The sequence below is a fragment of the Marmota marmota genome, unplaced genomic scaffold (assembly GCF_001458135.2).
Source record: "Marmota marmota marmota unplaced genomic scaffold, marMar, whole genome shotgun sequence".
In the NCBI taxonomy this organism is placed as follows: domain Eukaryota; kingdom Metazoa; phylum Chordata; class Mammalia; order Rodentia; family Sciuridae; genus Marmota; species Marmota marmota.
Genome location: NW_025999927.1, coordinates 5204012 through 5218864, shown reverse-complemented (window position 1 = coordinate 5218864; position 14853 = coordinate 5204012). Strand labels below are relative to the sequence as shown.

The following is a 14853-nucleotide window of genomic DNA, read 5'->3' as shown; positions in this document are numbered from 1 at the left end:
TAGTCAAAAATTGCATATAAAGTCTCAGGGTTATCTAATATTCTTGTAGCTCCAAGCAAAAGTGAGACTTACAAGGAGTACTTTGCATCTGATTTCAAACCATAGTGAGTAACTTCATTACTATGTAAATAAAATGCTGCATTTATGAATATAGGGTGTGATATTTTGCCTCAGGATTCTGCCTACATGCTGGATGACCACTTAACATACGCATCAAAAGGAATTAAGTTCTGTGGCCAACAGCTAAGGGTGCTGATGGTTCTGACATGTTTATATAGTGGATATATTAAATAACACCCCCAAGGTCTAAGCAGACCACTGAATTCACTTTCAACTTTAAACCTGATGGGGTATTTGAATACTAAGTCTCACAAAAAGAACAAAAAGAATAGGAATAGGTGCACTTCTACCTGGATACAGCATAGCCATTGATCTGCAGGAACTTGAGGATGTCCTGTGCCTTCTCTCGATCCTTGGCTTTCTCCTTCGCTGTCAGGGTATCATAGGGCACCAGCAGGGGATGGTTTCCACCACCTAAGAGAAGGTCAAGACAGGAGCTCAGCATAGCAACCCGAGCACAACCTGAGATGAGCAGCAGCGTGCAGGTAACAGGAGGTCCACTGTGGAATGCTGATAAGGTCCTCTGTTGACATCAGCAGCAGGTGGGCTTTCTAGTCTTCGCCCTTGACTGCCTCAACATTCCAATCAGCTCAGGAGACCTACTCAATGAAAGACTTGCACAGCCCTCTTTCAGGAATTTAAGACATGAACATAATACGCCTCTGTAATATCAAGCGCCAATAACTTCTGCAATCACCAAGGAGGGAAGAACACCCAGTCTGAAAGTGTGGAATAGAAAAAGACAATAAATCACACACAGCTGGATCTAATAAAATTAAAAGGCAAGATTCATGGTTATGTTTCATTATTCTGCCCCACAGGGAAAAGAGAAATAATAAAAATTTCTTATCTAAGACACTCTAACTCCCATAAAATATTTTGTAGTCACATTATTTATAAATACACAAAACCATATGCAGATGTACTAAGTTAAAAGTTGATCACTCTTTAGTATCTAATACTTGAGTGATTAAAAAGCTTTGGCCAATAACCTCTAGCGAGAGTCAAGATTTTGAGTATATCTAATTCTGTTGAGAAATAGAAAAAATGGAGCGTTCCTTTAGATTTAAAAATTTTAGAAAGCATTTATTTTAAAAAGAATCAGGAGAAAAACAAAATTATAACTTTAAAAAAATTAAACTTTGTCAAAGTTATAAAAATATTATAACTACACTGTTGATTTCATACGTAAAGACATGAAGTAAAGAAGCTATTAAAGTGGCAGCACACTGAAGAGCTTGGTATTGAGGCCCAGGGCCATTGGGGGAGGCTGCACCAGCATAACTGCAGGAGACCAGGTGAGGGCAAGCCAGCTGACCAGCCAGCACTACTTCATAGTGCAATAGCAACATCAGATGTAAAACGATCATCAGAAGACAATGCCACCAAGATGGTGTGAACAGTCAAGGATATGGCAGGTGTTACTAAGTGCACTGGAAACCAAATCTGGCTGTCGGAATCGAAGATGTAATTTATAACAGGATACTTTATGAGAAACAAACCTCATCAAACATCCAACTTAGTTAATACCACTCCTTTCCAACTCCATTATTGCATTTAGTTCTATGGAACTATATTTGGCAACCCAGTATGTAATTCACAAGGATTCTGGAGTCGAATATCAAAGGGTTACTCTGGGGGAGATGGGAAGAGAGAGAGAGCAAGAGGAAGAATAAAAAAATAAAAACTGTAATTTTAATATCCCAAGAACACAAAGTACCTCTAACTCTGAAACTCTTGTCACCTATTAGACCTCCACTGACAGGGCAGGTGGGCACCTCAGAGTCAGCCATAGGCCAAAGCTGCGGTCTGTGCTGATCTCTTGATAGCAGTGTGGCTGTGGGAACTCCCTTGCTCCTCAGCCCTCACCTTTTCCCCTGATGACTTGGGTACAGGCAGGTGCTCCGAGGGGAGCTATCTAAACCGGGAGGTAAATGTGTCTACAGTGGTTGCTGCCTAGAGTCTGCTAGTGCTGACTCAGGAAGTCCTCCAGGCGAGAATGCTTGGCCCCAGAGCTGCCCTTGGCCTCAGGACACAGTGCCTCAGCCAGGGAAGAGCGGACAGGGAGAAGGGAGGGCAGGACTCTAGCCCTTTGTGGTGTTCACTGACTTGGGCGTGCTGGTAATACTTGTGAGACTTTCACCCCCTTTTCTCTATTATTGATGTGTGTTCTCTTGATGGCACTTGATTTCGCCCTAATTGTTCCTAGATCTCTCAAGGAATTGAGAAAGCAAAGAGGATCAGATAACCAGAGCAAGCAAAACAGGAATTTTTTACACAGCACTTTCTACAGCAGATTCATCTTCTTCCAACAGATGCAGGGATGACGAAAGCGATTGAGAGTGCTCGGAAGGGAAACTGTGGATTGGCACCAATTCTTTCAAAGTCTCTGATTTTCACACACACATAATTAACACTATGTGTAGAGACTAAAACCAAATGACTGGCACAGAAGGATCTTCAGTGCAGGATGCATGCAACTGAAGAAAATGTTTATGCAAAGAAAAATACCTGGGAATCAATCTAACAAAAGCAGTGAAAGACCTCTACAATGAAAACTACAGAACACCAAAGAAAGAAATTGAAGAAAACCTCAGAAGATTGAAAGATCTCCCATGTTCCTGGATAGGCAGAATTAATATTGTCAAAATGACTATACTATCAAAAACATCATAAAGATTTAATGCAATTCCAATCAAAATCCCAATGACATTTTTCAAAGAAAGAAATAGAAAAAGCCATCATGATAGTTATTTGAAAAAATAAGAGACCCAGAAGAGCTAAAGCAAAGCAATCCTCAGCAAGAAAAGTGAAGCAGGAGACTTCACAATACTAGATCTTAAACTATACTACAGAGTAATAGTAACAAATATGGCATGGTATTGGCACCAAAATAGACTTTTAGACCAATGGCACAGAATAGAGGACACAAGTCACAGAGACAGAGATACAGTTATCTCATACTAGACAAGGGTGCCAAAAACATTCACTGGAGAAAAGATACCCTTATTCAACAAATGATGTTGACATATCTGGAAATCCATATGTAGCAAAATGAAATTAAACCTCTATCTCTCACCCTACACAAAAATAACCTCAAAGTGAATCAAAGACTTAGTCACTAGAACAGAGACCCTGTGCCTAATAGAAGAAAAAACAGGCCCAAATCCTCACCATGTCAGCCTAGAGGATCTGACTTCCTTAATAAGAGTCCTAAAGCACAAGAAGTAAAATCAAGAATCAATAAATGGGATGGATTCAAATTAAAAAGCTTCTTCTCAGCAAAGGAAACAATAATATGAGGAAAGAGCCTACAGACTGGGAGAAAATCTTTACCATATGTAGCTCCGATAAAGCATTAATCTCTAGGATATATAAAGAACTCAAAAAAACTTAACACCAATAAAACAAATAACCCAACCAATAAATGGGCTAAAGAACTGAACAGACACTTCACAGAAGAAGAAACACAATAGATCAACAAATATATGAAAAAGTGTTCATCATCTCTAGCAATTAGAGAAATGCAAATCAAAACTACCCTAAGATTTCATCTCACTCCTGTCAGAATCGCAATCATTAAGAATACAGACAACAATAAATGTTGGCAAATGTGGAGAGTGGTGACAGTGACTGGGAGACCAGTGTCTGAGACTGGGGTCCCTGATGACTTCATGGCTGTGGCATACTTGGTGGCTGGGAAACTTTCTGTGCAAAGGCATAGGATGCCTGGTTGCTATGGAAATGCCCTCCATGTTAGAGTCTTATCAGCCTCAACCTTAATCTCAGGCCCAGCAGCTCCTGGGAATGAAGGAACTGCCTTGCTAACAACAATGTTTTACCAGTTCTGCTACTCCTGAATCTGCCCGCAAATTAGTAACTTTAAACAATGGAATTTCTTGAGAGCTGCACAATAACCCAATCAATAAATGGGCACATTGCAACTATAGATTGTAACTGAGGAAATAGCTGCTTACTGTTGCTAACTCTGAAATTTTCATCAATACAAAGAATAATGCTTGCATAGTCTTCAATCTGATTTAGAGACATATATAATAAAGATTGCCGGTGTAATTCTTTAGACCTGCTTCTCTATCAGAGAGCAGTGTTCCATCAGACCCCAGTTTTATCTTCAATATCTGCATATGTTGACTCTTTATTTCTTCCAATCTCCCATCAACCCTCGCCTGAACCTTCTAGTTTGGCCGCACTGGTCAAGGCAGGTGAGGATGTGGTAAAAAAGGTACACTCATATATTGCTGGTGGGACTGCAAATTGGTGCAACCACTATGGAAAGCAGTATGGAGATTCCTCAGAAAATTGGGAATGAAACCACCATTTGACCCAGCTATTCCACTTCTTGGTTTATACTCAAAGGACTTAAAATTAGCATGCTATAGTAATGCAGCCATATCAATGTTTATAGCAGCTCAATTCACAATGGCTAGACTATGGAACCAACCTAGGTGTCCCTCAATATATGAATGGATAAAGAAAATGTGGTATATATACTCAATGAAATATTACTCAGCTTTAAAGAAGAGTAAAATTGTGGCATTTGCCAGTAAATGGTTGGAGTTGGTGAATACCATGCTAAGCAAAATAAGCCAATCCCACAAAATCAAAGGCCACATGTGTTCTCTAATATGCAGATGCTAATTCACAATAAGAGAGCACTAGGCAATAATAGTCATTAGTGTTACCTTACATTAGGTAGAGGGAAGTAATGGGAGGGGACAGAATAGGAAAGACAGTAGAACGAAACAGACATTATTATTACTGTATGTATATATGTGACTACATGACCAATATGATTCTGCAACACGTACACTCAGAAAAATAGGAAATTATATCCCATCTATGTATACAAAGTGCATAAATGCATTTTACTGTCATGTATAACTAATTAAAACAAACTAAAAATTAAAAAAAAAAGAAATTCATAAATGACCAACAGAATATCACTTTAATATTTAAAAAATAAGGAGCAAAGAGCAAGCACAAGCATTTTCTAGTAACAACTGGACTAGACAAGAGAAAGAGGTAAAGACAGGAAATAAAAAAGGGTGGGAGAAGGAGCAAGGGAGGCAGATCTAATTAACTTTTACCTAAATCTCTGCTAAAATGGGTCAAAGATAGCCATCAAAATTCTTAAACACTAGTAATCAGGAAATTACAGAATTTCCATCCTTAATCTGGCACTGCTGCGATAAAACATTCCCATAAAATGAGGGCAGGACAAGTCTTAAGCTTATAGCAAAGAGAATAGTTCTTCCTTCCATATCACACACTCCCGTCAACTGATTGATTGGTTTCTCTTCTGTTCCTTTTTTGCTACCAGGGATGGAACCCAAGGGTACTTAACTACCAAGCCACATCCTCAGCCCTGTTTTGTATTTTATTTAATGACAGGGTCTCATTGAGTTACTTAGCACCTTGCCTTTGCCAAGCTGGCTTTGAACTCGGGATCCTCCTGCCTCTGCTTCCCAGCCTTTGCTAAGTTGCTGAGGCTGGCTTTGAACTCAGGATCCTCTGCCTTAGCCTCCTCCTGAGCCCCTGAGATTATAGGCATGCCCCACTATGGCTCTGATAGTTGCTGTATTTTTTTTTTTTAGTTGTAGGTGGACACAATACCTTTATTTTATCTATTTATTTATTTATTTTATGTGGTACTGAGGATTGAACCCAGGGCCTGGCACATGCTAGGCAAGTGCTCTACCTCTGAGCCACAACCCCAGTCCCCTCTCATAGTTTTTTTAAAAAGGTTTTAGAAAATACTACCTTTGGACTCCAACTCCATTTTCTTCTTCTTTGCCCATATGTTATGGTAGTTTTCAGCCATCATTTCTGCCATAGCCTGAAATGAACCAAACATTCCTGAGCTAACTTATACTTCAGTGGGCAAAACATACAATGTGGCTTTCCAATATGCAATATCAAAAAGTATGCCCTAAATGAATGAAAAAGTATTAATGCCAAAATACTTTTAAAAGATAATCAAATACACTCTCGAATTTGAAATTGAAATTTCAGAGAATTCTAATGATTTGCGAAATTACATAGTATGTAAATATCATAGGAGATCTGATAGGAAGCCAGTATTATGCATGATGCTTAAACACATATTTATGATAATTCACTGAAAGCTCAGTCTCTGTCCCCAGTGCCAATCAATGCCAATTTAATAATGAGGACATGGTTTTGAGAAAAAGGAAAAAGAAGGTTTATTGCTTTGCTACCAAAGGAGAAAGAAACACAGAGGACTCCTGTCCTAAAGGCTGTGACTCTATCAGGAGGGTCTGGAGGTTTTAAAGGAACTCTTTAAGGGTCACATTCCAGGTGTGCTTTGGTAGGGGGCCCCAGGGGCGCCCTGATGGCATGTTAGGATTCACTTATTAATTTGGGAGATATTCACTTCCCAGGTCCTCAGCCTTCATCTCTTTCCTGTAGTGAGTGTGTTCAGGGGCAATTAACTAGGGGGAAGAAAACATAACACTATCTCCCTAATCTTGTTAAGGAGTGGGAGACGGGAGAAGCCTTGGAGCAATGAGGGCTATATTCAGAAGGTGAAGGGAACACTGTTAAAATGAAACTTCAATATAGCTGTAGATTTCCACAGAAAATATGCTTATTTACAAGTTCTTATTTTAGTTTCCGTAGCTATAAAACATAACAAACCTTACTAAACACTGAATGGAAAGAAAATCAGATGGACAGAGATTTGACTTCAAGACCATTCTCTGTTCAAACTGTAAGAGACCTTGGATAAGCTACATTGTTCACTTTGTGGCCTTTTGGATTTTTATATAATTACCTCTAAGTTTCTTTTCACTTTTGATACTCAACTTATTACATCATTCTAATATATTCCTACAGGAGCAACAACAAAGGGCAAACCAAACAATTTAACAGTATATAAATCTTACATTTAGATCCTATTTCTCTTGGAATAATACTAACAATAGCCATATAATTACATCATACAGACCATTTAACCTTCAGTTAAAATCATCCATTTCAAAGTCAGATCCTTAGTGACAGAGGAGATATGACTATGGATAGAAAGCAAAGTGCCACCAATTTCTCTGGACCCAAACAACCTAAAAAATATATTCTTTACTGAATAATTAAGGTGGCCTTTGAGCAGAGGATTATTAACTACTTATTCTCTTTTCATATATACCTAGCTATATTAGGATTTTTAATGGATACTATCTTTAAGGAAAATACATTGTGTGAAAGAGATATCCCAGAAAAAGTTTTTCAGTAGTCCCCCTAATCCTGAGAATTCGTTGCAAGACCCCCAGTAAATGCTGAAACGTCAGATAGTAAGAAACCTCTGTGTACATTGCCCTGCAGTGTTGAGGTGCAGTAGCAGAGTTAACCTGTCCTTCCATGTTTGATATTCTGATGCTTCCTTTGCATCACTACTGTTCCTTGAACACAGCGGTGCAAAACCAAACAGCTGATCTGATAGCAAGACAGCCATTAAGTGATTAAGGGCGGGTAGCATATACAGTGTGGATTTGTTGGACAAAGGCAGGATTCACATCCTAGGTGATGTAGCAGGATGGCAAGAGATGCCATTACCCTACTCAGAATGGAATGAGATTTAAGACTTATGAATCTTTTGCTTCTGAAACTCCACGTATCAGACCACAGTTCAGCATGAGTAAGCAAAACCTTGGAAGGTAAAACCACCCATCAGGGAGTCCACTGCAGCATTTTCTAGAGCACTAAAAAAATTAGGGACATAACAGCTTTAAACTACATTGACCCATTATATGGTCACCACATTCAAACAAGTCATGACAGCCTTATTAAAAATAAATTCGGAGACTATTTTAAACACTTAATACTTACGTGCAGGTCTCTAGACAGTGTAACATTGCTCATGTCGATGGCTCGGGGGCTGTAACCATGGGCAGCATCTACAGAAACCTAGACCATTTATGTAAAAGAAAAAAATTGGCAAAGCCTCATTTAAAACCCTATGCAAAGAGTCTTAAATGATACTTTAAAATATAAGTCAAACAATGTTTTCTCAGATGAAAATATCAAATGTCTACACAAAATGATTTCACAACATATTTAATGCATTGAATTATATTTGAGTGTCTGACAATTATTGATGATTGAATAATTCATCTTAATCTTATACCTTAGTGGCTGACAATCCCCAAATTTAACAGAATAAAAGGATTCTATTATTCTAATTCTCATTATAATTCCATTACTCTAATTCTAATTAGAATTCTATTATTCTAACTCTACCATTCTATTAAATTTGTACAATGAAGGAATGAATCAAAAATTCAGCAATGCTAGCTTATGCAAAGAGTCACTCTATTCCTGGGCTTCTTATAAAATCCTATTTAGTTGTGATGAAATTTACTCTTCCTCACCCAAGCAATAATGAACCAAAGGGGTTAAACAAATATCCTTATGGGCCAAATGTTAAGATAAAATATAATTCAATTTTTAATTACAAAAGTATACCATATGGTATTAAGTGGCTTATGACAATACCCCAAAACCGTAAGACTTCCTTAATTTCTAAATTTTAGCTATTTAAAAATGAAAACTGTCTCCTTGTCAGTTTTAAGAATGTTTCACCATCATCCTGTGTCCATGCTCCATTCCACCCAGTAGGTAGGAATGAGCTCTGAGTGCCACTTAGAAATCTGGAATTCCATCTTGATGTATTCCATGGTTGTACACATTCTCTTATTAGAAATGGATAAACAAATAACAAAGAAGTACACTGTAGCATAAATCCGTGCTTGTAAAATACAAATGAGGCTAATATATACTATAATTAGCACTGGGATCATAAGTGACATTCAGTCTCCTGGTGACTTCTGACCAAACACTGGCATCTGTGCCTTCACCATGGATCAGAAGTCTCCAATAGGGAATGTGCCAATAACCACTAGACTATGATCCCACTTGTTTAGCGCAACCCAAGCAATCTGGGGTGCAATGTAAAATTGTATTCCTGTACTAGCTCTGTGTTTATTTCAGAAACTTATACGATTTTAAAGGAAATTGTATATTGATATTAAATGAACCCTGAATTTTGAAGGGCATCAATTCTGCTATTTACAGCATCCATGGGTTAGTCAAATAGTTATTTCTGCTCCATTCAGAAAAGGGAATCATAAAAATTACAAATTCCACTCCAAAAGAACCCTCATGTCAGCAGTATTTCTAATTACTCCTTATTGGTTCACATCCTTTTCAATGATGACTAGTTCAAGCCTCGGTAGTTTTTAGTCTTCAAACCTTCAGTTATGTTTTGGATGAGTGTACCCCCAAAGCTCCTGTGTTAATGCAGATATATTCAGAGGTGAAATTGAAGCCAGACAGGTAGATAGGTAAGGGTCACATCCAGAGAATGAAGGAATTGAAATGTTAATTTCTTCAGAGCCTTTCCTTCACCCTTATCAAGTTAACCTGCCTCTGCTCCAACCTGTTGCTAAGGTAACCTGTGCCAGGAATTGCCCCTCCCTACAGGGAGTTGTTAATTATGCCTCTTCCTGCCCAGATCACTCCAACTTGGCCCCTCCAGCCCATCTGCTCACCTTTGGGCCATCCCACCTAAGCAGAAAGGAGAAAAAGGAAAGAGAGCAGGGGAACAAAGGAAGCTTAGGACATAAAAAGGCAAAACACCCTCCTTCTTGGGGTACTATGATACCAGCTATAGCCCCCTTCTCCCTCCCAGGAGAAGACTATGTTACCCCTTTTGAAATAAACACTGCTTTATATTCTTGCCTCGGCGTGCTTCTCTAATTACACTTCAGGAAGCAGGACTCATCTGATAACCGGTGATATCAAAATTACTGGATGGTGAGAGCTGTGACCTAATCAGTTCATCCTAGTTTAAATGGACTGACTGGGGGTGATTATACTAGGTTGGGTGTGGCTGGAAAAGGTAGGTTACGGGTGTAGGGGACCTGAAGGGTGCTTCTGCCCTGTGGTCTCTTCTCTCCTTTCTGGTGGCCATGAATGAATGGAGCAGTGCTTCCTCCAGGAATGTTCAGCCTCACCTTGGGCCTAGAGCAAGGGACTTTCCACCCATGGACTAAGCTTCTGCAAATATGAGCCAAAAGAAACATTTTCTTCTAAGTTGTTCAGGTTGGTGTTTTGGTTAGAGCAATGCAAAGTTGCCTAACACTCCCCCTCTTATTCTCATGATATTTAACTGATAAAGATACCTCTTACTTTGATGAAAAGAGAAAAAGAAAAGAAGATTAAATGGGCATTAATAGCCTAAAACTCATTGCCTTTCACTTAAAAAATTACCTGTTAGATTATCATTACCTCCAGCTTTCAGCCCTTGCCATTGCCCCCTCACATGGGATCCTGAGACATGACAGCTTTCATATACTTTAGGTTATAAAAAGACTTCCAATGTCACAGGTATAAATAATGGAAAATTTTGTATTTTATACCTAGAAAGAATCAGTATAAGGCTCTTTATAAATTTTATTAATAGAGATATCAAGATATTTTGTTTTTAAAAGTCTTCGTAGTATTTAATTTCCTCTTAGACCATGTTCCTTGTGTACCCTATATAACTGAAACATTCTTTTAGCTTTAGATTAAGTTCTTGAGGCCATTTTTAAGAATGAAAGCAAATATTTCTTTATTCAGGGACAGGGTTTTTTATGTTTTTTGTTACATGTTTCTTTATTCACATACACAGAAATCAGAAGACTTTCCAGGTATTATGTGATTTCCAGTGACCTGAAATAAGCACCCATCTTCAAATCAAGAGCTTCAACATTAACTCAAAACCAATTGGCAGTAATGAAAATAACGGCAACTACTGAGAGAGTGAGGGGTACTCATCCATGAGTGGGCAAAACTCAGATTATTCCACTGAACTGTCAGAACATCTTTGAAAAGTGATATTTCTTTTTATTACTTTAAAATCAGAAAAAGAACCTGAATAAATAATTTAAAGCACTATATATGACACCATACCATGTAAAAAGTAAACGGTAGAATTAGGTTTAATTCTAAAGCACTTACAAAGTCCTTCCTATGGCCCCCGATGTCCTGAACTACCAAGCCCATGAGACTCTTGCGTGTGTCCACGTGCTGCTCACTGGGCCCCAACCTCACTGGCTTCCTCATCTCCCTCACACACATCAGGCCCCTCCCAAACTCCTTCCTCCAAATCCCTCCAGAGACCACTCTGGGGTCTTTATTCAACCATCTTTTTAAGGAGGTCAACCTTGAAAACTCCATAGTACAAACACAGCTTGCCCCAAACACCTTCCAACCTCGTCCTCAGCACACCCAGCCTGCCGTCCTGAATGCATTTTCTTCTTTCCCTGCTCCGCATCATACTCTAACATTGCTTCATCTGCCATTAAAACGTAAGTTCCACGAAGCAGAGAATTTTGATGTCGTGTTCATTGATTTGAGAATCCTAGAATAATGCCTGAAAACTAACGGGTATTTAAAACTATTTGTTGGAGGAATGGGGGGATCACCCCTCCATGTTGGCCTGTTAGTTTTTGCTCTAGATGGAAAACACTTCCCTGAAATTTCACTCTCTTTCACTCTACATTTGTTTAAATAATTTTCATTTGTTTAAATAATTTCCATCCTATATATGTAATGCCAAAAAAAAAAAGTACAAGATAAGAAGTTGGAACACGTGGGTAAATAAGCAATTTCTACAATGTCCCCAAGATGGCCAGAAGGTCCTTTTGAGCTGATTGCAGTACTGGCTCACAAGAGGTGGACAAAAGTTCTGCAACCCCTCTCCGTAAACTTCTAATTCAGTCAGCTTCCATAGCCATTAAAGTAGGCTATCAAGTGTCTATGGCATCATTCATGCCCTCAATATGCAAATTACAGAACCCTGATTAAGTTTCCTGAAATCAGAATTCCCCTTCCAGTGGTAAAGGGGGCTAACAATGCTACTGATCTACGTTAACAACAGGCAGAGGGGTGGGAGGGGAGGGGAGGGGCAGGGGGTTAGAAATGATGGTGGAATGTGATGGACATCATTACCCAAAGTACATGTATGAAGACACGAATTGGTGTGGATATACTTTGTACACAACCAGATATGAAGAATTTGTGCTCTAATGTGTGATATGAATTGTAATGCATTCCACTGTCATATAGAAATAAAAATAATACTAAAAAAATTGTGGCCGACCTGTACTGCTATGTACATTCATTCTTAAAACTGTCATCAGCATCACAACAGGAACCCCTCAAACATCCTCTGAAAGCAGATGCTCTTTTCAGTTTCATTTTTTTGGGTGGGGGTGGGTACCAGGGATTGAGCTCAGGGACCCTCTACCACTGAGCCACATCCCCAGCCCTATTTTGTATTTTATTTAGAGATAGAGTCTCACTGAGCTTAGAGCCTTGCTTTTGCTGAGGCTGGCTCTGAACTCTCAATGTCCTGTCTCAGCCTCCAAGCAGCTGGGATCACAGGCATGCGCCACTGCACCAGCTCAGTTCATTTTAAAGGTGAGAACACCAAAGCATAGAGAGGTTGAGCAGTTTGCCTGAGGTCACACAGCCAGCTACTCAATGGCGAGAAGTGGGCCTGGCCAGGTCTATCCAAGTTCATCACAGACTTCTTGTGCTTCCTAGAGCCCCTGGTGGGTGAAGCAACCTGGGAATATCAGGCTCCAGAATCGATGGACACATGAAAAGTAGGTAAGATACACTTTTATGGTCTTCACCCACATGGTATGAACCTAAGAGAATTTCATGTAAAATATGCCCAAATCTGAATTTCATTTATTTAAAAGCATTTTTCAAATATGCTTTTAGTACCCTCATTTTATTTATTCAAAAATAAAACAATTAGTAATATAAAGCAATATTTTGTGTAAACCAAAATCATATCAGTCCGAGGAGTCAGGAAAGGGACAATGAATGACAGGTTTAGCTCCCAAAAGAAGCAAAGGGCCAGATATGAAGGGTGCAGGGAGCCTTATGACCATCTTAATGCCTGGTACCTGGTTCCCACTGCTTTTCCAGGCCTGGCTCTGCCTGCAGCATGACCCCAGAGCTGGAGTCCTGTGAGGCCGGTGAGTCCCAAAGTCACAGCCCAAGTCTGGCTCTGCCTGTCAGCTCTGCCTGTCATACCTTCCCTTGCAGCAGGACAGGGCACCCTCTGGGGTCTGGACCTGGGTCCCCACTGTCCCCTAAGAACCAGCCCTCCATCTTCTGGCTGGATGAGAACAAAGCTCCACAAGCAGCTCCACTCTATGCCTCCCACACCAGCCAGGAAATCATGGCTCCATGAAAAACTCCAGTACTCGACTAAGGAACTGGCCTCACTTCAAACAAAAAGGAAAGCAGTATCGTCTTTTTCTATCTAATTTTGTTGGTCTTCAGAACACTCAAATTATTTATTTTAAAGACAATAATTAAATAAAAGATTAAAATTCCTATTGCTGTTATTATTTTGAGTCAGCATCTCTCTCTGTTGCCCAGGCTGACCTTGAACTCCTGGGCCCCAGTGATCCTCCTGCTTTAGCTGACACCACAGGTGTGTCCCATGGCATAAGCTTAACATTTTTTTTTTCAAAGTAACTTATTTTAAAATGCCTCGTCACTGTGACTCTTACCTGGCTTGTCTGAGAAATGCGACGAGTCCGGTTGTAAAGGGCCATACTGTCTCCCTCCCGGGTCCTTTCAATTCTCCAACCCCAAGCCAACATAGTCTTCAAAGATTCTTTGATTGGCCATCGATAAATTTCTTTTTCCTAGAGAAAAAAAAAATGATATTATTATGAACTGAAATGGAAATGTAAAATATTTAGTGTATACTTCTGAACAGACTGCACCTTTAAAAACCTTGATTAGCGTAGTTTACTTAAATATAAAATCAGAAAGTTAAAGTTGTACAGGGCGGAGCATGAGCAAAATCTAGTCGGATCCCTGTGGAAGAGGGGTCCTGGCTCCTGGCGTAGCACAGCAGTCTGTCTCCTCGGGTTCCCCTGCTCCTGAGCCCTCAGAGACTAGAGAGGGGACACAGGAAGGGTGAAGAAGAGGCTGTGGTCCTCTGAACAGAGGCGGGACCCCCTGCATCACCTGCCAGGCCACAGAGTCCTCTGTGCTCATTGGTCACACACGCCTTTTCCCTTGCAGCAGAAACAGACTCGAGGACTCCACGTAAGAAGCACATTAAACACCACTTTATCACTCATCACCAAGAAAGGCTGAAGCACAGACTATTTAGTTCTAGAGTTCTCAAAAATATGGGAGAGAATTAAAAAGCAGAACAGAAATGAAAAATATTAAGAGACAAGATAATAAGCAATGAAATACAGACCCAAAATGAGATTGGAGAGCAAACAATAAAATATAAGAAGATAAAAAATGGGACCTTTGAATAAAGGTAAAAGCTTAAGCGTAAAATAAAGAGGGTATCTCAATAGGAAAAAAACACAACAAAGACAAAAATTCCCACAAATTAAAACTTTATAAACTTAAAAACCTCACCTTTTCAGATAAGAGTTTATATGGCTTCATCAATGGCTGCACCTTAGAAGAATCCGAATATATTTCTCCATAAATCCATCCATTTGCCAACTATAAAAATAAAAACACCAAAACCTGTTTTACGTGTATGATTTTAGACAATGCAGGTGTGCGCGTGTTTGAGAGTGTACTGGACCAAGTGTAAAATGAACCAAGATGAGAATTAAGGTTTGTATCTAGCATAAGTCCTATAAAGATTTCCAA

General features: G+C 39.4%; 1 protein-coding gene across 1 annotated transcript in view; it reads right to left on the bottom strand.

Moving 5' to 3' along the window:
* Ryr2 (ryanodine receptor 2) overlaps window positions 1-14853 on the bottom strand; it is a 437587-nt gene that overhangs the window by 128716 nt on the left and 294018 nt on the right. The window contains exons 57-61 of the mRNA XM_048800411.1: window positions 14611-14700; window positions 13734-13871; window positions 7984-8061; window positions 5902-5977; window positions 411-534 (exon numbers count right to left, since the gene is read on the bottom strand). Of these exons, the coding sequence (XP_048656368.1) occupies window positions 411-534; window positions 5902-5977; window positions 7984-8061; window positions 13734-13871; window positions 14611-14700 (506 nt within the window). The remainder of the gene's footprint in view (window positions 1-410; window positions 535-5901; window positions 5978-7983; window positions 8062-13733; window positions 13872-14610; window positions 14701-14853) is intronic.